Source organism: Echeneis naucrates, chromosome 8 (genome assembly GCF_900963305.1).
Source record: "Echeneis naucrates chromosome 8, fEcheNa1.1, whole genome shotgun sequence".
Taxonomy (NCBI): domain Eukaryota; kingdom Metazoa; phylum Chordata; class Actinopteri; order Carangiformes; family Echeneidae; genus Echeneis; species Echeneis naucrates.
The window spans coordinates 261,369-284,543 of NC_042518.1; the positions used below are offsets into that span (position 1 = coordinate 261,369).

Consider the following 23,175-nt stretch of genomic DNA (forward strand, 5'->3'; position numbering starts at 1 on the left):
TCAAATATCTCAGTCGCCAAATGTACACACAGATGACAGAAGCAAACAGGCATCAAACCAATCAAACCAAATGGACTGAACAGGAAACAGGAAGTGATGAGGCCGATACGTCACTGACACGTCACAGAACGACGAAGCAACAAACACATTGTTTAAAAAACAAAAAAGAGAAGCAGCGACAGTCGGTGACCAGGCGCCAGCGTCTCCGACACTTCGATGCGTCTATTTGTTTGTGAGGTTTATCGTTCTACTTCACGTTTCTTCACTTTTCAATGTGTTCTCTTTATTTTTTAGAATCTTCTAACTCGGAGATGATCCCCGACCTCCACAGCCATGTTTCTACAGTGGGAGGAGCCTTTTGTTGCATGAAGGTGCTGACCCCTGATCCTCATTGGCTACCTTGATGGGGTAAGGGTGGGGGGCATGACAAGTCGTCCTCCTCTCATCTAAACTGCATAGATTGACTGTCTATCTGCACCCACTGTCCTTTAAAGCCCCAGCCCCTCCCCCAGCTCCCCTGTCAATCACCTCTCATGTTACTGGCCAATTGAAATTCAGCAAAAGTCCCTCCCCCTGCTCTTTGGTTGGATAGGTGAAAGAAGGGGGAGGCTGTCTCCCCCTCCAGCCCCAGTGAATCATCCCAGGGGGCAGGTGTCATGTTGGCCTGAGCTGAATAGGCCGACTCAGGTGAATGACAGGGAGCAACAACCAATAAGGGAGGGTCCGAGCCAACATGCCCCTCCCTCCCAGAAACAACAGGACAAAGCTAAAGGGGGGCGGATTGTTCCAGAATTACCGACAGCGTTTCAGACCGGAAAATTGGAAATGAGCCTCAAGCTAATTGGTTTGTTTGTGCTCATCACAGAAACAAATGTCAGAAATGAAGGCGGAACTAAATGTCCGGCTCTGGAGTGAAGGACCGCCCCCCAACAGCTGCCGCATTGCTCCAGAAAAAACCAAAGAAACGGTTTTAAATTAAGAAAAAAGGCAAAAGAAAAGAACAAGTAAATGTGCTGTGATTTTTTTCAGGGTGCTAACGTGTGTTGCTTCGTATTTTCAATACATTTCCATGTAATATGTAATGAATATGCTGATCTGCCGTGTGTTTATGTCAGCTCTAATGTAATGGCCTTTTTATTGAGTTTTTCTTTGTTTTTTGGAGCCCACCCAACCCCGAGGTGTTTCCTCTGATCGTTAATTGGACTGTTATCTCTTCCTAGCTGATTGGTTATCTGTCTTGCATTTGTGTTTCAAGTTTTTGTGTTGTTGTTGTCATTGGTGTTTCTTTTCTCTGCTGGCTGTCGGTTGGACGGTTGGTCGGTGTTGGTCGTCACAGCGGCAGGTGGCGGAGCATCTTAGAAGCCCAGCGTGCCGCCGATGGTCGACGCCAGGACCACGCCCAGGATGACACAGCAGATGATGATCATGATCTTCTTCTGCAGGATGACGGGACAGACACACAGTTGGTGCAGGAAGTGTCCAGGACTTTGACATTCAAACAAGGTCAAACAGCTGGTGGATTAAAACAGTTTGAAATGTGTGTATTCTGACCTGAAACTCTCTTGACTTTCGATCACTGCAGATCAGAACATTTGAGTGTTTTCTTTGACATTCATCCAAAACCTTCACTGAAATCTGACCTGACTTGATGGTTCAGACACCCCATAACCCAGAAACCTACTGAGGAGAAGGAGGGGCATTTTCCCATAGACTTCAACACTATCTGAAGTTCCCCCTAATGGTCAGTAAATGGAAGGAAGGTTTAAGAGTCCAGGTCCCACGGCTGCTCAGGTTACCTTGCGAGCCTGGCTCTGGTATTTGACGGCCTTCTTGGTGTCGGAGACGGCTCGTTCCACGTAGTCCACAGAGTGCTCCACGTTGTACTCGATTCTGTCAATCATCTCTCCCTGAGAACAAACACAGGTTAGTTTAACGGGCGGTGCCCAGAAGGCCTCCGGACACGTGGACTCCCTGCCGCACATCTCCTACCTGGCTCTCCACCAGCATGGCCATGTCCACAAACATGTCGTGCAGCTCACGGATGCTGTTTTCCAGCTTGATGATCTCGGTGTGTCGGGTCTCGATCTCGTTCAGGGCCTGCTTGGTCATCTGAGAGTCCATTTTGATCTGAAGGTACGACGAGTTCAAAGAAAAAGTTTACCCAACAGTTTCATCACAGAGCTCATCGAGGGAAAAAAACCACTCAATTGAATTATTAGTTCGACTTCCATTTCAAAGTAAAAGTCCAATAGAGAACATATGAGATGGATTGCTGTGGTTTGGCTGTTGTCTGTTTTGTTGGTTTTTTTTGTGTTACTCTCTTTTTTCCCCTCCCCTGTGTGTGTCTGTTCCAGTCTAAATGCATCTCCATCATTCATTTTCTGGCCCCCAAATTCTTTCCAAACAACAAAGCGGAGGCTTTTAATTTGAAAAATCAGAACCTTTTGAACTTCAGGTCCTGCTGCTGGTCGGACTCACTTACCTGCTCACAGGAACGGACACACTGACCTCCATGACATCAGCCTGACCTGCAGTCATGTAACCTCTAAGCGCCTGAAAATATGCCAGCATTTAGTTTGAAGGAGCCGATGCTAACTCGAAATGACTCCTTCAAAATAAAAGCTGCTGCGGCGCACCTCACCATCCTCCCATCACCCCCCTGTGGTCATGTGACAAAGGCCGTATTCACGAGATGTCTCAGCGCACCTCGTGGCTGTTCTGCACCCCGACAGTGAATGATGATTATTATGGGATGCAGAAGGGCTCGCTCGGGGCTCAGGTGCGGTGCTTACATCATCGGTGAAGATGGCCAGTTTGCCACTCTCCAACATGTCCTCCAGCTCCTCGTTGGTGGTGGTTCTCCCAGCTGCAGACAGAGACACACACGGTGAACACCTGAGTCACCAGACTCTGAGACGCCGCAGGTTCAAAATAACCAACCATTTCTCATCTTGGTGGTGTGTCTGTTTTGTTCTGTTGTGTTGTGTTGTGTTGTTGCAGGACTCACTGATCTCCAGCTGTCTCTGGATACGATCCTTGCAGCGATCACGGTACTTGGACTGCGTGGTGTTGTACTCAGTCATGACCTCCACAAACTTACGTGACAGTGTTGAGTGCTGGAGGAGGAAGAAGGTGGGGAAGAGGAGGAGGAGGAGGAGGAGGAAGAGATTTACTGATTGAGTGACTTAAACTGAAAGTCCTTCATCAACGATGAGGTGTGTGTGTGTCCCACCTGTGTCTTGCGGATCCTGAGGTCGGCTGATGATCTGTTGAGACCTTCCTCCTGTTCGATGCTCTGCTCGATTGCTGCAGGACACACACAGCTTAGTAGGTGTTTTTATTTTGAAAGTGGAATCTGACAGTCTAACGTGAGCACCACAGTGTTTCTGGTTCACAGACCTTTACCCCTGAAGGTCAAAGGTGACACTTCCCTGACCTACATCCAGTGTGACCTCACTTCCTGATGATGTCATCATCTTTTATGTCCCTTCATAGAGAATCCTCAGCATCACAATGACATCATGATGACATCACTGAGGCAAGAACTGATCAGCTGATTGAGCTGCTGTGATGATGTGATTAAAGCAAAACCTGTTTACATCCTGAAGGGATGACAACTGACGGACAATAGGTGGTTCACGTTGTGTGTTTGTGTGTTGTCATGGTAACTGGCTGCAGGTCATCCTGGTGTCATGTGACTCTGTGATGTCAGTTTGTTTCCACTGAATGATGAGATGAACTGAAATGTTTATATAATGCTGTCCACAGTGTGTGTGTGTTTCCTGGCTCGTGGCCCAGCTGCTCTCCGCTGGATCCACGATGACTCAGCAATATCACACAGCGTGTGTGTGTTGGCGAGATGAAAACTGGGTGACTGAGCAACAGATTGTGCTATCTTGTGTGTTTGTGTTTGTTCTTACATAAATATCTCAGACGTATTGATCATTGATTTCTTCGTGGTCCAATGTATCCCATGATTCTTTGCATGTTGAATAATTAAAACCAGGGACCAGGGACAGGTTTTGTCTTGTCAGGGTTGCTAGACAACAGGAAGAGGTCATGGCCCCCGATCTGTGACTTTCTGCTGCCAGGGAATCATGGGAGTTGATGTTTTTGCTCTGACACACACACACACACAGCAGTGCGTGTGTTGTCCGCCCTCTGGCTGTTCACATTAAAACAGTGATGTCCTTGAACCAACACTGCTGCACCGCTATGAATGTTTGTGTCTCTTCACTCTGCTCACTGAGCTCATCACGATTGGTGTAGCAGCTGACCATGTGACCTCGCTCGGAGCTTCTGTGTTTACCTTTTAATTTTGAACGAACTTTATTGGCTGTCTTCTTGATGTCAGCTGTGAGGTCCTCCAACTCCTGTTTGGTCTCTGCAAGAAACGAAACACTGTTCGTCACAAGTTGAAGAATAAATAAAGTTTTGATCTGCTCCATCAGGAATCCTGGGGGGAAGGAAACACTGCTGTTTAACAATATATATATATATAATTATATAGTTGAACATAAGTCATTGACTCATTTAGGACCAGATAGTTCCAGAGTTACATCTAAAAGAACATGATGTCTCCATGACAACAGTAAATATAAAATATAATTCAGCAGCTTTTGTCCATAAAAAAAAAAAAAAAAAAAACAACAACCCAAAACAAAATGTTGAACCAGTTTCATCATTTCAGGAGAAAAGAAGAATCTAAAAATACTTGTTTCTAAAACTCCTGTAGATGTCGGATACTGACGTTTCCCACGCTGATCTATGGGCACTGAACTCAGCTCAGGAGGGACAGAGGAAGAGGAAGTTATTTTTAGGGCTGAAGAAGAGGAAGAGGAGGATGAAGCTGAGTGTTGGAGGAACAATAACATCACATCATGTCAGCCATGTTGTAGGAGCGAGCAGTGTGTGTGTGTGTGTGTGTGTCTATTAGCTGCAGCAGTGCAGTCAGATTTACGAGCACTGCAGTGCCATTCAGCCTTTTCTGCCTCTGACTCACCCTGCTCTCCATCTGACCGCCTCCTCCTTCATCCTCCATCCCCCTCTTCTTTGGGTTTTATTAGCATGAGCAGTAAACGCTCAGAAATTACGGGAGGTATTTGACTTTTTTGTCAAACTGATTTCAACACAGACATACAAAGAAACATCCATAACGTTCAACCCTGATTTCTGTCTGCAGGCGACCTGCTGGTCCGTTTAAATCTGACGTAGGACAAACAAACACACAGGTCTGTGGAAGGATTTCAAAATCAGTTTAAAAGCTGAAACTAATCTCACCAGTTGTCATTTGATAAAATTCAATGTGAAGTGAAATAATTAAAAGAAATAAAGTGAAGCATAAATTTAGGTCTGAACACATTAAGACTTAATTCAATAAAATGAATGTGAGGTGACGAACGTTAAAGTGCAGTACCAAAAATTTAATATGACATTCTAGAATATAATGCAATAACAAATTATTGAGCTTCAATGTTAAAGAATTGAACATGAAGTAAGATAAATGACTTTTAATGTGAGTAAAGACTCACTGTCCATGTTATCTGTTGAAGGATTCAGGATTAAATTCCTTTTCACATCTTTCTAGCTTTCACTGGACAATTTTAGTGATCGACAATGTAACTTTGACTTGATCAGCTGGACTTGATGATGAATGAATTATAACTGAGTCTTTGTGAATGGTTGTGCTTTCAGAGCAGAACTACAGCTACACTACAACTCCCATCATGCATTATTCAAGCAGAAATGCTGGGATGCATTTTGCATGATGGTCCTCTGAAAACTGAGAGCGAGCTGAGGAAGACGAAGAGTTTAAGATCCTTCTGTGTTTCTCATTTTACTTCTTTTAAATTCATCCGACTCATCGGTTTTTAAATGTATGTGAGTTAATTAATATTCAGTGTTTACCTTCTTGGCTGTTTTGGGAACTTTGGTCTTCAGTGTTAAGGATTTATAAACGATAGATTGATGCATCTCCTCCAATCTCTTATCAGTTTATTTTGTTTCATTGAATTCATTTCTCTTTAATCTGCTATCTAAACTCATTTGATAAAGTAAATCTGACTTATTTCATCTGATCTCACTGTTTTTCCACTGAGCAGATAATAATAATTAAGTTCAGACCGAATTAAAGCCCACATTTCTTCTGTTTTGGATCTTCATTTCTCAGCTCCTCTAAACTTTTCCCTCTGATCTCAGGACGTTTCACTGCAGCTGAACTTCCATTTCATTTAATCTGAATCTAGTTTTTCTATTTTTCTTTTCATCTGGTGTTTTGATGTGAATACTGGTCATATTTATATCTTGTGTTTTACAGCAGACAGAAGAGACAGACAGACGTCACTCACATGTCCTCTCGGGTTAACGTCCTCGTTTCCTTTACTTCACTTCATGCAGGTTATAAACTTCAACATAAGAGGAGATGCCACAGGCTGCATGCAACAGAGCGAGGCCGCGAGAGGAAGGAGGAAGGTAAGGATTCAAGGTAGAGAAGGAGACAGATCAGAGGACGGATAAAGACGAGAACAAAACGCAACCAAAGAAAGGAAAGAAGTCAAGGATGGAAAAGAAAGAAGAAAAAACAATCATCATCTGGCATGCAACAGAAAAGAACATAATTCAGAAACTTCAGGAAAAAAGGCTCATTAGACTCCAGGTCTCCAGATTCCAGGCTCCAGTTCTCCAGGTCTCCAGGTCTCCAGGTTCCAAGTCTCCAGGTCTCCAGGTCTCCAGACTCCCGGTCTCCAGATTCCAGGCTCCAGTTCTCCAGGTCTCCAGGTCTCCAGGTCTCCAGGCTTTAGGTCTCCAGTTCTTCAGGCTCTAGGTCTCCAGATTCCAGGACCAAGGATCCAGGTCTCCAGACTCCCGGTCTCCAGATTCCAGGCTCCAGTTCTCCAGGTCTCCAGGTCTCCAGGCTCCAGGACCCAGGATCCAGGTCTCCAGACTCCCGGTCTCCAGATTCCAGGCTCTAGGTCCCAGGTCTCCAGATTCCAGGCTCCAGTTCTCCAGGTCTCCAGGTCTCCAGGCTCTAGGTCTCCAGATTCCAGGCTCCAGTTCTCCAGGTCTCAAGGTCTCCAGGCTCTAGGTCTCCAGGTCCCAGTTCTTCAGGTCTCCAGGTCTCCAGGCTCTAGGTCTCCAGATTCCAGGCTCCAGTTCTCCAGGTCTCAAGGTCTCCAGGCTCTAGGTCTCCAGATTCCAGGCTCCAGTTCTCCAGGTCTCCAGGTCTCCAGGCTCCAGGACCAAGGATCCAGGTCTCCAGACTCCCGGTCTCCAGATTCCAGGCTCCAGTTCTCCAGGTCTCCAGGTCTCCAGGCTCTAGGTCTCCAGTTCTTCAGGTTCCAGGTCTCCCGGTCTCCAGATTCCAGGCTCCAGTTCTCCAGGTCCCCAGATTCCAGGCTCCAGGTCCCAGGTCTTCAGGTTCCAGGTCTCCAGGTCTCCAGGTCCCAGTTCTTCAGGTTCCAGGTCTCCAGGTCTCCAGATTCCAGGCTCCAGTTCTCCAGGTCTCCAGATTCCAGGCTCCAGTTCTCCAGGTCTCCAGGTCTCCAGGCTCTAGGTCTCCAGATTCCAGGCTCCAGTTCTCCAGGTCTCCAGGTCTCCAGGCTCTAGGTCTCCAGTTCTTCAGTATCCAGGTCTCCCGGTCTCCAGATTCCAGGCTCCAGTTCTCCAGGTCTCCAGATTCCAGACTCCCGGTCTCCAGATTCCAGGCTCCAGTTCTCCAGGTCTCCAGATTCCAGGCTCCAGGTCCCAGGTCTTCAGGTTCCAGGTCTCCAGGTCTCCAGATTCCAGGCTCCAGTTCTCCAGGTCTCCAGATTCCAGGCTCCAGGTCCCAGGTCTTCAGGTTCCAGGTCTCCAGGTCTCCAGATTCCAGGCTCCAGTTCTCCAGGTCTCCAGATTCCAGGCTCCAGGTCCCAGGTCTTCAGGTTCCAGGTCTCCAGGTCTCCAGGTCCCAGGTCTTCAGGTTCCAGGTCTCCAGGTCTCCAGATTCCAGGCTCCAAGTCTCCAGGTCTCCAGTCGGTTTGGTGAATGCAGTACAGTCTCAGCTTTCTCTCTAAAACAGGACACACTTTGATTTTGTCCTCAGCAGGACAGCCGACGGCTCATCCGAGACCGGGATCAGAATCAGGATCAGGATCAGGTTTCACTCCAGGTCCGGCGTCCAGCTACTGAAGGTTATTGACACAATACTCAACATCTCCTCCAACCACAACACCACAAACATCACAAGACACACATCTACAGTAAGCTGCTTCCAGCTGCAGGTTTTCTACAAAACAACTCCTGAGCAGCTACTTCCTGTTAGCATGCTAAGTCTGTTTCCACCTCTGCAGACGGATGATAGCAAATAAAAGGTTTGATGCTCAACTCACAACGGCAGCTGGGACTAAACAGCTGCTAATGCTAATGTTCCTTCAAAGTTTGTTAAAACACGAAGGCCAATGGACAAATGACAGAAGCTCCCACCTGTTAGCAATGTTGGCCTGTGGCGAACATCATCACTGATGAAGACCATGACAGGCTGCCGAAGTTGTTTCACTAAGATCAGCTATTATTGGTGATGAGATGACGCAGTGAAGTGTGTGTGTGTGAGTCTTACTTTCGTCAGGGTTGGGTGCGGCCAGAATGGCGCTGTGCTGCTTCTTGACCTGCTCCACATCTTCTGACAGCTTCTCTATGCAGCCTCTGATCTCCTCAACCTGCAGACACACACACAGACACACACAGTTCCTCAGGACGAAAAAAGAAGGAATCTTCTGATGAACATAAATGTTATTTAAATGAAAGCTGAGCAGCACAGAGCCACAGTGGTTCTCTCTGAGGTCCTGGGGCCTCCAAAGTCGTCCTGCTTGGGTTCATTGGTGACTCTAAACTGCCTGTACGTCTGAGTGGTTGTTGGTCGGTCCAGAGTGACCCCGCCCCTCATCCAGAGTGAGCTGGGATTGGCTCCAGCACCCCTCGTGACCCAGAAATGGATCAGAGGTAGAAGATGAATGAATGAATGGAAATTAAATCTGTTAGCATGTCAGATGTTATTTTCAGTTTGTTGTTGAAATGAATTCTTTCTGATAGCTTAGCAGCTTTAGATGAGTGAGTGATTGTGTTTATCTTTTTTGATAACTCCAGAAGGAAATGCTTTAGGTAGTTCTGTTAACTATCAGACAGGCTTCATCTGCTGACGCTGAGGACGACCCCTTTTTAAACAAGAGATAAAGTTTTTTATATGAGATCTAAATCAGGCCTTGTTTACTTTGTGACCAATAATCAGGTCCAGAGGCTCTGGATGTGGATGTTCTGTCTCACCTGTTCGAAGAACTCGTCCATGAAGTGGTCCCTGTCCACCTGCACCACCTCCTCATCATCGTCACTGTCCTTCGCCTGCAGACACACAGGAAATGATGTCATTGGAGACGCCATGTGGACATTAGGTGGGTTCACTGTCCATCAACAGAGACCAACATTTGAATGTCCTCCTCAGTAAAGACAGAGAGAGTCAGAGAGAGAGAGAGGGTCTGGTTCAGGTCTGGCTCAGTTCTGGTTCAGGTCTGGTTCAGGTCTACCTCAGGTCTGGTTCAGGTCTGGCTCAGGTCTACCTCAGGTCTGGTTCAGGTCTGGCTCAGGTCTGGTTCAGGTGTGGCTCAGGTCTACCTCAGGTCTAGTTCAGGTCTGGTTCAGGTCTGGTTCAGGTGTGGCTCAGGTCTGGCTCAGGTCTGGTTCAGGTCTGGTTCAGGTCTGGTTCAGGTGTGGCTCAGGTCTACCTCAGGTCTGGTTCAGGTCTGGTTCAGGTCTGGTTCAGGTCTGGCTCAGGTCTGGTTCAGGTCTGGCTCAGGTCTGGTTCAGGTGTGGCTCAGGTCTACCTCAGGTCTGGTTCAGGTCTGGCTCAGGTCTGGCTCAGGTCTGGTTCAGGTGTGGCTCAGGTCTACCTCAGGTCTGGTTCAGGTCTGGTTCAGGTCTGGCTCAGGTCTGGTTCAGGTCTGGCTCAGGTCTGGTTCAGGTGTGGCTCAGGTCTACCTCAGGTCTGGTTCAGGTCTGGCTCAGGTCTGGCTCAGGTCTGGTTCAGGTCTAACCTGGTCCAGCTGGGACCAGCAGTGCTGTATCTCAGATGAGACACACACGTCTGTACTCAGCTGATAAGACCTGAACAAAACACACTTGTCTGCAGGAAGACACACATCTCTTCTGAACCCAAAAAACAGAAGCACAAACACATACACACAACACACAACATACAAGCATGCCACCCACATTACCCACAATGCAAGTGCACGTCTAGACTGCATGTTTGTCAGAGCCCTGACCCCCCCAGCTAAAAACCTCCACATCAGTGGAACTGGGTCGGTCCACTTCCTGGATCACAGCTAGAAAAATCAGGAGGGAAATAACGTCTCAGTGACCCATCCAGGAAGTAGACCGAGCCTGACGATGAGCAGCTAAAAGCAGGGCCTCATCAGTTCGCCCAAACAACCCACAATGCAGTTTGACCAGCCAACAGCTGAGGGTCTTTAGGACGGAGGGACGATATGGGCACAGCGGGTAGTCCAGGTGGAGGTGGAACAGTCTGATGTTCCGATCAACTGAAACTCCTGTGATTGGCCAGCTAGGTTATCTCATCTCTAATTGGTTGGATGACAGAAGACGGAGAGGCTGGATGAGGTGGGGGAGGGGAGAGAGGAGAGAGGGGGGATGGGTGATGATAGGGGGAGATGGAGGGGGGAGGGGGAGCTGCACTGTAAAAATAACTGCTGTCAAAATAGAGTCTTATAAAACAGGAAATGGGTGTACCAAATTAAAAGCCCTCATCGTTATATTTAAAAGTTTATGTGAGTTTGTTGAGTGAAGGAAATGCCATCATGAACAAACCACATTAAAGAGAGTTCTAGAATTCATACAGAAGATTCATGTCTCTTCATGTCTCCAGCAGGAATCAGCTGTTTCTACAGAACAGACATTTTATCTTCAGCTTTTCACTCAAGAAAGAACACAAAATAAAAACTAGACTTTGGGTTTTCTGCTTTCGATGAAGAGACCAAATTTTTTTTCTCTGCTGTTCAGCTTCAGATTCTTTCCCAGAGAAAAGTTCCTCTCATGTGTTTGGGTCGTTCTAGAGCTGATCTGTTTCTATCTTTATCTGATCAGAAGTTCTGCTCATTAATGATCAGCTCTTTATTCTGTCAACACAATAAACTCACAAACATAGAGGACTGATCCAGAGACTGCAGGAGACACTCTGATTGGCTGTGACATCACCCACCGGAGTCTAGTCCTCTGCAGTTTTTTTTATTGTAGTGTAATTCCAGTTAAATCTCAGATTCAGCTTTGACCTGATTCTCAGGATGATTGATCATCATCCATCTTTTCTTTTCTATGTTATTTTGCTCTCCTCCTCCTTCCCCTCCATCCTTTGTGTCTTTTCTGTCCCTCTTCCTCCTCCTTATTATTTTTCTTTGTTTCCTTTTTTCTCATCTCTCTTCTTCACATCATGTTTATTTTTTCTTTCCTTCACGTCCCGTCTTTCTATTTCTTGTCTTTTTTTGAGTGCATCTTTTTTATCCCTCCCTTCCTTTTCCTTTCGTTTTTCCCCTCCCCCTCTCCTCCCGTCATGCAGACTTAAATCAGGACGTTGACCTCAGGTGTCAGAGTGTGTTCTGATGCCAGCAGAGTGTGTGTGTGTGTTTGCATGCATGGATACACACAATGCATGTATGTGTGTCTATGATAGACCATGCCAGCAGCGAGCTGCCTTACCCACAATCCACTGGGATCTCTGGCTCTACCCAGAGTCCATCTGTGCTCTCTGTGACCAGCCGCTGCAGCTCAACCTTCACTGCTTCTCTTCCTAACAAACTACTTGAAATGAATATGACACTCAGATGTCAGCCTGTGATGAGCACCTGAACACACCATCAGCGGCAGCGGTGACTGATGGTGCGTTCAGGTGCTCATAAATTAGTGGGGCCAAATGACATCAACACACAAAATGGTCATGCTCATATCAGTGCCGACAAAATCGTCAGAGCACAGGTCCAGGCTCTACAACTTAATATATTTGGTCAAAGAAGAGCTGAGGCTCATGGGTAATGTAGTACCTGGAGCCATCCCAAACTATAATGAGACAGGGGAGTCCGAATAAGACATCAAACCAACGCGAAAACACACACAGACACACACAGTCTGTCATCTTTCCTTATTTCTTTGGTCTACAAATAAACGGTCTTCTGTCAGCTGTTTGCTAAGGAGATGAGGGACAAACAGGAAATAAAGAGGGAGAAAAGAAAGGCAAGGAAAGACAGGAAGGAAGGAAGAGGCTTTTATGGAGTAATGAGGGGACGAAGTTGATGATGGTGAGCCAGCAGGAATGTAATGACGAGGGGAGGAAGGACAATGTGATGTCATTTCCTGTTAGTACCTCAAGTCTAAACATTAAGGATCAGACTCAGAGAGTTTGACAATCCGGTCCAGGCCCAGTCCAGGCCCAGTACTGAGTTGTCCCACATTATGAAAGAGGCCCAGTTGTCTCTCTCTGAACGTCTCCTGAAGCCGTGATGGTTCTGCACATGTGCAGTGACCCAAACAGCGACGCCACAAATCTTTTGTCTTCTTTCACTTAGCGAGCAATTTCCATTCATGCGACTGGCAGCTCCAGCTCATCAGAGCTTCGTGGTGAACCCCCCCCCCCCCGATACAAACCAGTCTGGTGACTGATTGGTCCAAATTCAGGACAGGTCATATCGTCACCTTGTTCTTCCTCATGTGTTAATGTTTTATCAGCTTCATGTTTACATGATGCCTGCTGAATCAGTAACCATGGTAACCACAGGATTGGCTAAAATATGATGCTACCAGTTTTCATGCGACTGTATCACACACACACACTCAGACTGCCTGCCTGCTGCCACCCAACTAAAAAAAACGCAGGTTATCCATTGATTCTATGACTCATTGCATCCTGGGAAAATATTTAGATTACCAAGAGTGCATCAGCGTGCCGGCTCCTTCGTCCCCCTCCTCTTCTTTGGTTATTCTGCTTGCACAGCTTTATCTCGAAAATAAGGAAGAGTCTGCACTGAGTCAGACAGAATCAGTTGAGTCTGATATAAAAAGACTTTAAAATTCAAAATCAGAAGGAGATAAAAAAAATCTGAAAAGACTGGATGAGGGTCTAAAAGGTTAATTTTTTCTTCTTTCTGTATCTCCCGTTTTTGTTTAGAACACAAACTGAAATCTGCTCCAATAAAAACACGACCTCTATAAACAAAATCTGTCAGGGTCAGTCAATCAGTCACTCCTTGTGTCTTTGTGTTAGGGTCAGTTTAGTTTTGTTGTGCCTTCCTGTTTTATTTTGAAGTCCTTGTCTCACCTGTGTCTTGTTGTCTCTGGACCTGCTCCCTGTTGTGTCGTTAGTTCAGTTTGTATTTAAGTCTTTGTGGGCTCCTCTGTTATGTTTGGTCCAGTTCAGTCAGGCCTTTGTAGAGATTGCATCAGTTCCATTAAACTCTCCAACTTCACCCTGCTGCCTCCGGCTCCTGCAGTCCCGTGACAAAATCACTTTCTTCCTAAAACATGTTGAAGTCCTCAGCAGCAGACCGACTCAGCTTCAATCACGTATTGATGAATCGTGCCAATAAGAATCAGGCTAATCCTCCAGTATTGATCAGTGAAAGTGGTTATGTTTAATTTATTTAAAGCCATCAGCCTGTTGGTTTCAGCTCACTGACTGTATGGAGATTAAACATAAAAAACCAAAAATATTTGACAAAAGTAATGTAAACAGAATTTGAGGTTGAATTGGAGCATAAAAACTGAAATGAACGGATAAAAAAAGATGCTTTTTTTCTCATTTCAAGATTTTTCTGATTAAATATTTATACATTTGTGATTTTTACAGTCTAACTGTGTTTATTTGCTGTGTAGCAGGAAAACTTGGACTGGCTGAGTGTCAGCAGGAATGAGAATCAGAGTCAACATCCACTTCCTGCGTCCTGGTCTACTTCCTGTGTGAGTGACCTAAATCTGATTTCTTTCAGTGTGACAACAGACAAAATCTTTTAAGTTAGAATTGAAGCCAGTGGCCTCATCTCAATGGTGCGTGTGACATCACTGTGACATCACTGTGACATCACTGTGAGCATTTGGGAATTGATTCAGTGACCTGCCCTCATTCTCACCCAATAGGGAAGAACATGGGCGGAGTGTCTGGTCTGTTGTGTTGAAATGTGTAATAATATTATAATATTTGGTGTTAATGATGTCATTTTTCCAATTCATGTGTTTCTAAAAACACTATTATTGTAGTTGTTGCTATGGAGACGAATGCTTCAGCTGTGAAGTCAGTTTTCCAAAACAAAAAGAAATAATATAAGTAATAAAATTGTGTTCTATGTAGTTAGCAACATAATTTGAAATCTCCATCAAAGGAACAGCTCCTGTCAGAACACCTGTAAAGCTCCCAGGATGCATTGGGCCCTCCAGTCAGAGAACTTATGACACAACTTCCTGATTCTGGATCAGTTTGGGATGAATTCAGTCACCATGGAGACACAATCTAGATTTCTATCATTGTGCTGACTCACACTGGCGACTGGCTCCTTCTCCATGGCAACAGCAGCTTAGGCTCATGGGAACTCTAATATTTAGAGGGAAGTCACCAGGAGCATCAGTCCGAGTCTGTCCTCCGGAGGGCAATAAAAGCTGGCTGCTGATTGGTCCTGAGCTGAGATAACCTTTCTGCCTGAGCGGCTTCCTGGTGGACCTGTGACATCATCATCAGCATCAGCACCTTGCCTACATTTCCCATCAGCCTGCAGACACTGAAATCCATCTGAATCATCACTTTCTCTGCCGCCGCCTGATTGGTCCAAGTCATGAACTCATGTTGAAATGAAATCAGCTTCAGATTCACTGAGCTGGGTGGGGGGGTGTGATCCATTTTAGATCAACACACACACACAAAGAAGGGCCATTAAATGGAGATGCTGCCATAAATCACATGACGAGCCTCCTACTGACCGATCTGCCCACACACACATTCAGAATTACAGCAGGAGCATGTTTCTTTCTATTTTTTCCATCATTCTGTGGACCCACAGGACCTGAAAACCATCAAGAGGACTGAGACCAACTGTGATGGACCAGAAGAAGAGCAGAGAACAGGAGGATAACATCAGAATGTCAAAGTGACCTGTGTCCTGTGTGCCGGCAGTAATGGAGGCTTTGCCCTTGACTTGGCTGTAGGATGGCCAGCAGCACACACACACACAGATGAGCTTGCTATCATTAGCATCCAGCCTGTAGGCCAACGTGCTGTAAATATTCAGACTGGAGGTTCAACTGCTGATTACCTGAGACAGTCATGTGGTTAGTGGGACTAATGAGTGGGCGGAGACCAGCGGTCATCTGATACACAGGCAACAAAAAGTTGAACCTAAAGTTCTCTTAAAGGAGGTGTCATCAAGGTGCCCTTGAGCAAGTCACTTCTGAGGGAGAGGAGACAACAGCAGCGTCTGTCTGTCTGCAGCAGGTGTGTGTGTCTGTGTGTGTCTGTGTGCGCTGGGTAAATAAAGTCAAACAAACACAGTGCAGGCGGATAAAGCAAACCCCACCCTCCTTTAGTGACAGGTTCTCTTCTAAGGAACACACCCTTTGTTCTTTGTTCCTTTGACTGTCCTGAAGCCCTCCGTCTCCCCAGCGGATGAACCTCTCAGAGCTCTGCTGCAGCGCCCCCCCAGGTCAGACCTGTGTATGTTACTGAGTCCTGCTCACTCAACAGAAACGCTTATGTCAAAATTTAGAGAAGTTCATTTTGATTTCATCCAACAGGGAGAAGAACCTGGAGAACCTGGGCTTTGTTTAACAGTGTTCCCAGAAGCACCAACAGAAACAGCAGCCGGTCTCCTGCAGCCTCCATCAGTAAGTTGCTTTGTTATTGAATTAAAATCCTGTTTTTCTCGGGGGACTATGAACAGTTTTGGTTTTTAAAGCACCAGCTTTTTAAAACCAGCTCAGCAAGGAGGAGATCCAGATTCACAGGAGCTTCAGAAACAGCAGATGTTTCCGGATTATTGTGACACTGAAAACAGAAGAAAGAGGCCCAAAAACTGCTAACCGCTACAGGAGAGAGACCAAACACCTGTACAGACAGGTGAGGTCCAGGGACAGACCCAGACCGGTGTCCATCAGAAGCCAAACGTCTCTTTAAGGGGATGAGAAGATGCAGATCTGCCCCCCCCCCGATGAAGCTTCTTGCTGAACAGTGATGCAGCATTTTCTGATGACCCAGAACCAGGTCTGCATGATAATCTGCAAGATCTCAACAACCCACAACACGGCTGTCCCCAGATCTACATCGAAACGCACACACATCAGGTCCATACAGTCCAAAAGTCTGATGGCTTAAAGGTCCATCCAGTCTACAGGTAGACCTCCATGTGGTCTCTGATCCTAAACCAGGTCCAGGTTCTCAATTAATCCAGTGAAAGTCTCAAAGGTGTCCGTCATCAGAGAAACCGTCACAGTCTGGATTCAGAATCTGACCCTTAAAACCAACCATCAGGCCTTTGGGGACTTTGGGATGTCACAACAAAGCATTCACCGCCCTCAACCATACCCCCAAGCCCCTCCCACCTGGTCCCACGTCCAACCTGAGAGGTTTTGATTTATTGTTTACATTAAATCCACTGTAGTTTTATTGGCTCACTGAGAAAATAGTCAGCCAATCAGAGAGGAGGATCAGACCCTCTCTTCTTATTGGCCAGTAAAAAAAAATCTGTTGATACAAATATTATGCTATGTGGCTAGAACAAAAAATCAATAACCATGCTGCTCTTCTAAAGCCACCTATGCATTCTTTTTGGATCAGCTTCAGCTAAATGTGGTAAAGGTGTAAAAAATGAGACCTTATAAATAAAATGGAATAATGTAGAAAATCAATAATGATTTAATCAATAATGAACCAGCATTTGTTAAAGGGATATTCTTTTTACTTAGTAGGAAGAGGAGGCAGCATCACTGTGATGTGACGATTACATTTAATATAATTATTACTACAGAGCTGCTGCTGCATGATACAGCAGCATCTGTTACCGGCAGCACTACGTGAGCCGGAGCCGGCTACTGATCAGCCAACATGGCCGACACCAAAACTGAAACTCACTAAGGATGGACAGGATAAACGTCTGCAGCTCAGAGTGACGATGGAGGGATGGATGGATCGGGGAAGAGGGTGGCGGTCAGATGGTAAAGGGATAAAAGGAGGAAGAAGTGAAGAAAGAAAGGAAGCAGCGAGGACATACAAATGGATGAAGGGATGAGGGCGGAGGAAGCGATGAAAGAAAAGCTGGAGGAGCGAAACCCGATGAAACAGTTCAGGAAGACGCAGAGCAGAGAAGCAGCCTGATTGGTTCAGGCCTCATCTTTAAACATCAGTCTGTCTTCTAATTTGATTGAAACAACTTTTGGAGGCCAAGTCCAAACCTGAGTTCTGAAGACAGCTCACATGGGTCTAAGAGGCCCCCGGAGGGGGCGGAGCCTCATGTTCAGGACCACATGATGTATTAGAAGGAGGAGCTAAAGCTGAAGGATTAATGAAGATGATGATCAGATCTATGGACCACTTCTTCTTCTTCTGTGGTTTAAAGGCAGCTCCACCTGATCACCTCCACCTCTCCACTCAGACAGCTTGTTACATTTCTTTTCTTTCTGTTCCTTTGGAGAGGTGGAATGAGGAAAGATGAAAGAATGAATGAATGAATTAATGATGGATGGATGATGAATGAATGAGGAAAAGAGTAAAAATGAATCACCTGGAAAAAGATTATGAAAATAGAAGAAGGATGGAAAGACGAAATATGGAAGAATGGTGGAGGAATGAAAGTGTGTGGTGGTGGTGGGGGTGGGGGGGGACGGCAGTGCGGTAAACTGAGGCTGTGACTTTTTTAATGCAAATTACTTTCAGACACACACACAGTCAGCTTTATTATAGTCAGCAGAGTTATTGATCAGATGCCCCCCCAACAGATATTGATATTTTTGATTGATAAATTGATAGATAACTGAGGCGAACCCGGTTGAACCCGGTTTTGGCGGCTCGTGCTGCAGTTTGAGTAACTGATGTCCCCCCCCCCGCCACAGAATCCCGCCACCTTCCGCCCAAACCGCCAGCATCAGCTGTTCGCTCGAGGCGGCGACGCAGCAGCGAGTTAACAGCTCCGGCCTCCCCCGGTCAGAAAATGGGTGAGGCTCCGGTAACGGCAGGACCCCCCCCCACACACACACACACACACACACAGACTCCGGCACAGAAGCGGCAAAACACATGCGGAAAAGGAGCAGATGAAACCGCATCTTCGGCTCCACCTGTCCCCCCCCCCCCCCCCCCCCCCCCCCGTTCATCCATCTTTATATCGACCCCCCCCACGACTGATGTGATGTTTGACGCGACTCCACCAGGGAGGAGGCGCAGGATGCGGCCTCGAAGAAAAAAAATCACTGCATTTTGGTTCCGAACCCCCCCCCCCCACCCCCCCTCCCCAGGTCATCCACATTATCATGGATGGAAGCGTTTTCATTTCTGACGCGCCTCCTGCCGCCCGCACGGCGGAGCGGCGGAACTGGGCCTCTGCGTCTAAAGCAGACAAGCTCACATGTCGCTGCTTTCCCAGGATTCACAGCAAATGACGGTTCCCGGGCTGAAACCGGGAGCCGCGGCCGGTGACCAGCTCACCGGGAGCCAACACCCCCCCAGCCTGAGCAGAATCGGTCTGATCGGCCCCCATTTCAGGCTCCATTCTGAATCTGCCGCTCCTCCTCCGCAGAGGCTTTACTTCAGCGGGATGTGACCGCCGCTCCGCACCGCACATCACCGCACATCACCGCCCGCCTCTGGATGGAGCAGAAGCGGCGAGGCCGTGAAGCTGCGGCGGCCACAGGAGGAGATGGTGTGGGGGGGGGGGCATACAGGTGGGGGGACATGGAGGGGACATAAAGAGAAAATGGGCTCTTACGCTCCGCAGTTCCGCCGTGCGGTCCTTCATGGTGTCGCCGCGCCGATCTGGCTGCTAGACAACGAAGAGTCGGCCCTGGTCCGGGAGGGGGGGGGGCTGCCGACACACCGCCGTTCGTCGTTTTGTCCGAGATTCCACCTCCTCAGTCAGAGCTTCCTCCGCGGCTCTTCTCTTCCCTGGGGGAGGATGAGGAGGATGAGGAGGATCAGCGCGGTGCCGCCTTCTGCTGCTGCTTCAGTCCAAACCCTCCTCTTCTGCGTCCTGGTCCTGGTCCTGGTCCTGGTTCTGGTTCTGGGTTTTCCTCTTCTTCTGTCCGCCGCTCTGGCTCTAACTGCCCCCCCCGGTCCGCGGCTCCTCTTCCTCCTCGGTGCGGTCGCAGTGTGGCCCCGCAGCGCTCAAAGCAGCCCGGCAGGAAAACCGAGAGAGGGGGAGTGTGTGTGATTGTGTGTGTGTGTGTGGGGGGGGGGTGGTACTGATGCTGCAGAAAAAGAAAGAGGAGGGAGGGAGGAGAGGGGGGGCGATGCGGAGGGGATGGAGAGGCAATGCGCAGGCGCCAGATCCCCCTCCCGCCATCCTCCACTTCTACCTGCTGCCCCCCCCCGCCCTCTGCAGCATTGAGGTGAGTTTGGTTTCAGGTGAATGATGTGGGGGGGGGGCTGTTCCCCTGTCCTTTAACTGGGGGGTCACCACAAACTGATCATGTGACTGAAACACTAACAGACTGAATCTATTAAACTGACTCTGTCGTCATGGAGCTCTTAAAGGGACAGACACCATTCCACAGGGGAGCGTCACTTCCTGTTTCCTGTCTTCACAGGAAGTGAGCATGAAGCGACGTCAGGTGGAAGGAAGGAAAAAAGATGGAGGACAGAGACATTATTAGTGAGGGGGGAGACACTAAATCAGTTGGTTGTTACGGTTTGTGAACAGTTTTGTTTGAGAAAATTAAAAACGAAAAACCCTCTGTCCTGAGCATTTAATTTTTTTAATTGAAATCATAAATAGTGTTGAATAAATCTTTACAACAACAATAAAAAGCGTTGAAACGACTTCGGATGGCAGGAAGTTATTTGCAATTTCCCTGCCCACAAACAACCAATGTGAACATCCAGTGTGACGTCTAAGTCAGTATGAAGGAGACAAGACTCAACCCTGCCCCTCAGGTCTGATCACTTCCTGTTCCTACATGATGGTCCTGCTAAACTGCACCTGGAGTGGATCCGTCAGAGTGAAAAACAGCTGAGTTCAGGTGTTTATGTTGTGTGTTTGAAATGAAAGAACAGACAAAGTGTCTCCTGAATCAGCTGGTCTTGGTTCTTTCTGTTTTCTCCTTAAAGGGCATATTGCAGGTTAAAGATGGTTGGTAATTGGTAAATACATTAATTAGGCTTCTAGAGTCGTTTTAGTGAGAAAATTTTACTTCTGTATCTGAAAAAGGTAAAGTGAACCTGGGCAATAAGAAAACAAAGAATCCCAAGCTCAGTTTTTGCACAGAAGAAACTTGATGGACTGCAGCCCGAAAACAGGAAAAAGGGCAGGTGGTGTTAGATTATGTAATATTGTCTTCACGTCATGATATTGCACAGATTGCCATCATATGTCAGGCAATAGCAAAATTATTAATATTCATTAATGGATTTAAGAAGAAAGAGCAGCAAACAGAAACAACAAAAAGTTGATGTCTCTGGTTCCACATGTCCTGACCTTTGACCTTTGGCTCTGGAAACAATAGTTTTAGTTGAATCTTTGACTGGAGGCCATTTTGGCTATGACCACTGAACTCACCTGTGATGTCATCAACCAGTCAGTCATGTGATGTTGAAGTGAAGTTATCATGACGAACAGCTTGAGACTTTATTTTGTGTGTGTGTGTGTGTGTGTGTGCAGGAAGTCTCACAGTAAGGGTGACTTACTAAGGCAGAGCAGCAGAAATTAACACACACTCAGGTGTCTTTGTTTTCTTTCATCTCCATCTGTCCATCTTTGTTCTTCGCTCTGTCTCCTCCTGCTGGTCAACTCCATCACTGCAACTCAGGGAGACTTTCACCTTGGACTGAGGTTGAAGGGCAGGAGTGTGTGTGTGTGTCTATCTGAAGAGAACTGAACTGGACCGACCTGGACTCTGACTGGTCTGACTGATGTAACGACTCAAAACTCAGCAGTGACTTACTACTCCTGAGCTGAGGTCTTCAGCAGATGTTGGAGACGCTACAGTCTGGATTCCCAGGATGCCCTGGAGGTCCTGGTAAATTTAAACCTAGCAGCAGATTTCTGTACCAGGTTAAACGTGATCCAGGACTTTGGATTCTGAGAGCGTTGTGCTGTAAACTCAGTGTGAATAAATAAATAAACATAAACATAATTTTATTTTCTTCGCCCAGAAAAGTCTTTTCTCTCCAACAATCAAACTCAGCTGGTCAGACTCTGACTTCATTAATAAGCCTTCGTCTCTGTTTCCTATTAAGTTGAAACTTCTGAAGAAAAACAATTTCCCCCGTGAGTCCAGACACGTGTGTCCCAGCTGTGTCCCAGCTGATAGCCAGAGTCTTTAAACGCCTCCTTCAGGTGCTCTGTGCCTGCAGATGGCGACTCAGGGATGAACTCACCTGACAGACTGTCACATTTCTTCTTCGTTGGTTGGTAACGAGTCCTTCACTTCCTCTATTCAACCAGACCTCCAATCTGAACCGTTTCCTTTGAACCCCGAGGCCGAGCGCACGCTGTGGTTACTATGGTAACCTGATGATGATGATGATGATGACAGATGACCTGTGACTTCATTCATCTCAGAATGACCTTTGACCTGTGATGGTCTTGATGACATCGCTGGCTGTTCGGGGTGCCTGTTGGGATGAAACTCTCAGCAACATCAACTTCTGGTTCTGGTTCTGGCTCTGTTCCTGGTCCTCCCTTCAGATCCTGGACCCCTCAGCTAAAGGAAAAGGCTCACGGTTGGACCAGCAGGCTGGCCTCCCCCCATTTTCTGTCTTTAAGGAGGATGAAACGTGACATGAAGCTTTCAAAGTTCAGAAGGCGGTGTGAAAACCTTCAGAGGTGTCAGAATCTAAAGAAAGAAATGTGAACACCACGAATGCACGAATGGAAACTTTTTACTGCCAGCAACCAAAATGAGTGAGGTTTGACCTCTGACCTCCACCCTGATGCCATTCCTCAGAAATACGCAGAATGGAAAATAAAGCCAGTTAAAGCTATCTGTTGAAATTGTTGAAAGGTGGAAAAATCCTGAATTCTGTCTTAAATGCATAAAAATAACCTATTATTCCATAAATGTAAGCGTTCAAAGAGTTTCATGATTGCTCCATTTTCTCAGTCAGCTCAGCTCTCTGATGACGGAAACATCTAGTTTTTGCAGACCAGAAGAAACAAGAAGGAAACACAAACCACTTCCCCGCTGCAGACACGGCAGCCTGAAAACGGAAACACACACAAAGACACGCAAACACACAACATCCAGGCGGAGAACAGCCGCTGCTGCCGCCGGCTCCACCGAGGCGGCCACCGATGGCTGGGGGGGGGCGGTCTGGTTCGGTTCGGCCTCACAACAAAGACGGAGAGGACAGACCACAATGCTGGCCCCGCCCTCTCCCCAGCTGTTAGCCCGCCCCCCGCCCCAGCTGCTGGCTCGAGCTTTTGTTCCGTTACCGTACCACCCAGAGTAAAGGTGCAGATTATTTTAGGGGGAGTGTCCCACCGCTGCGGCATGCACTCAGTGGGGGTGGGGGCTGGTCTGCAATCACGGCCCCGCCCACAGCCTCCAGCCCCTCCTCCTGCCACGCTGTGATTTGTCAGTGATGTCGTGATTTAAAGGACCTGTGAGTCATGAGGAGCAGAGGAGCAGGAAGGAGAGGAGAGGAGGAAGGAGGGGAGGGGAGGGGAGGGAGGAGTGGAGGGGAGGAGAGGAGAGGAGAGGAGAGGGAGGAGAGGATAGGAGGAAGGAGGGGAGGGGAGGGGAGGAGAGGAGGAAGGAGGGGAGAGGGAGGAGGGGAGGGGAGGGGAGGGGAGGGAGGAGTGGAGGGGAGGAGAGGAGAGGAGGAAGGAGGGAGTTTGCGAGGAGAGGAGAGGAGGAAGGAGGGGAGGGAGGATTGGAGGGAGGATGGAGTGATGGGAGGGGAGGAGGAGTGGAGGGGAGGAGAGGAGGAAGGAGGGAGGGGAGGGGAGGAGG

At 47.4% G+C, this 23,175-nt stretch overlaps 1 protein-coding gene across 1 annotated transcript; it reads right to left on the minus strand.

Moving 5' to 3' along the window:
* Positions 1 to 704: 704 nt before the first annotated feature.
* Positions 705 to 19,403, minus strand: stx1b (syntaxin 1B). The gene is made up of 10 exons (XM_029509555.1): positions 18,993 to 19,403; positions 9,298 to 9,372; positions 8,594 to 8,693; positions 4,310 to 4,384; positions 3,233 to 3,306; positions 3,008 to 3,116; positions 2,793 to 2,866; positions 1,990 to 2,127; positions 1,797 to 1,907; positions 705 to 1,436 (listed from the first exon to the last, which is right to left on the minus strand). The coding sequence occupies exons 1-10, from the start codon at positions 19,020 to 19,022 to the stop codon at positions 1,356 to 1,358; spliced, it is 867 nt and encodes a 288-aa protein (XP_029365415.1). The 5' UTR covers positions 19,023 to 19,403; the 3' UTR covers positions 705 to 1,355.
* Positions 19,404 to 23,175: the final 3,772 nt, after the last annotated feature.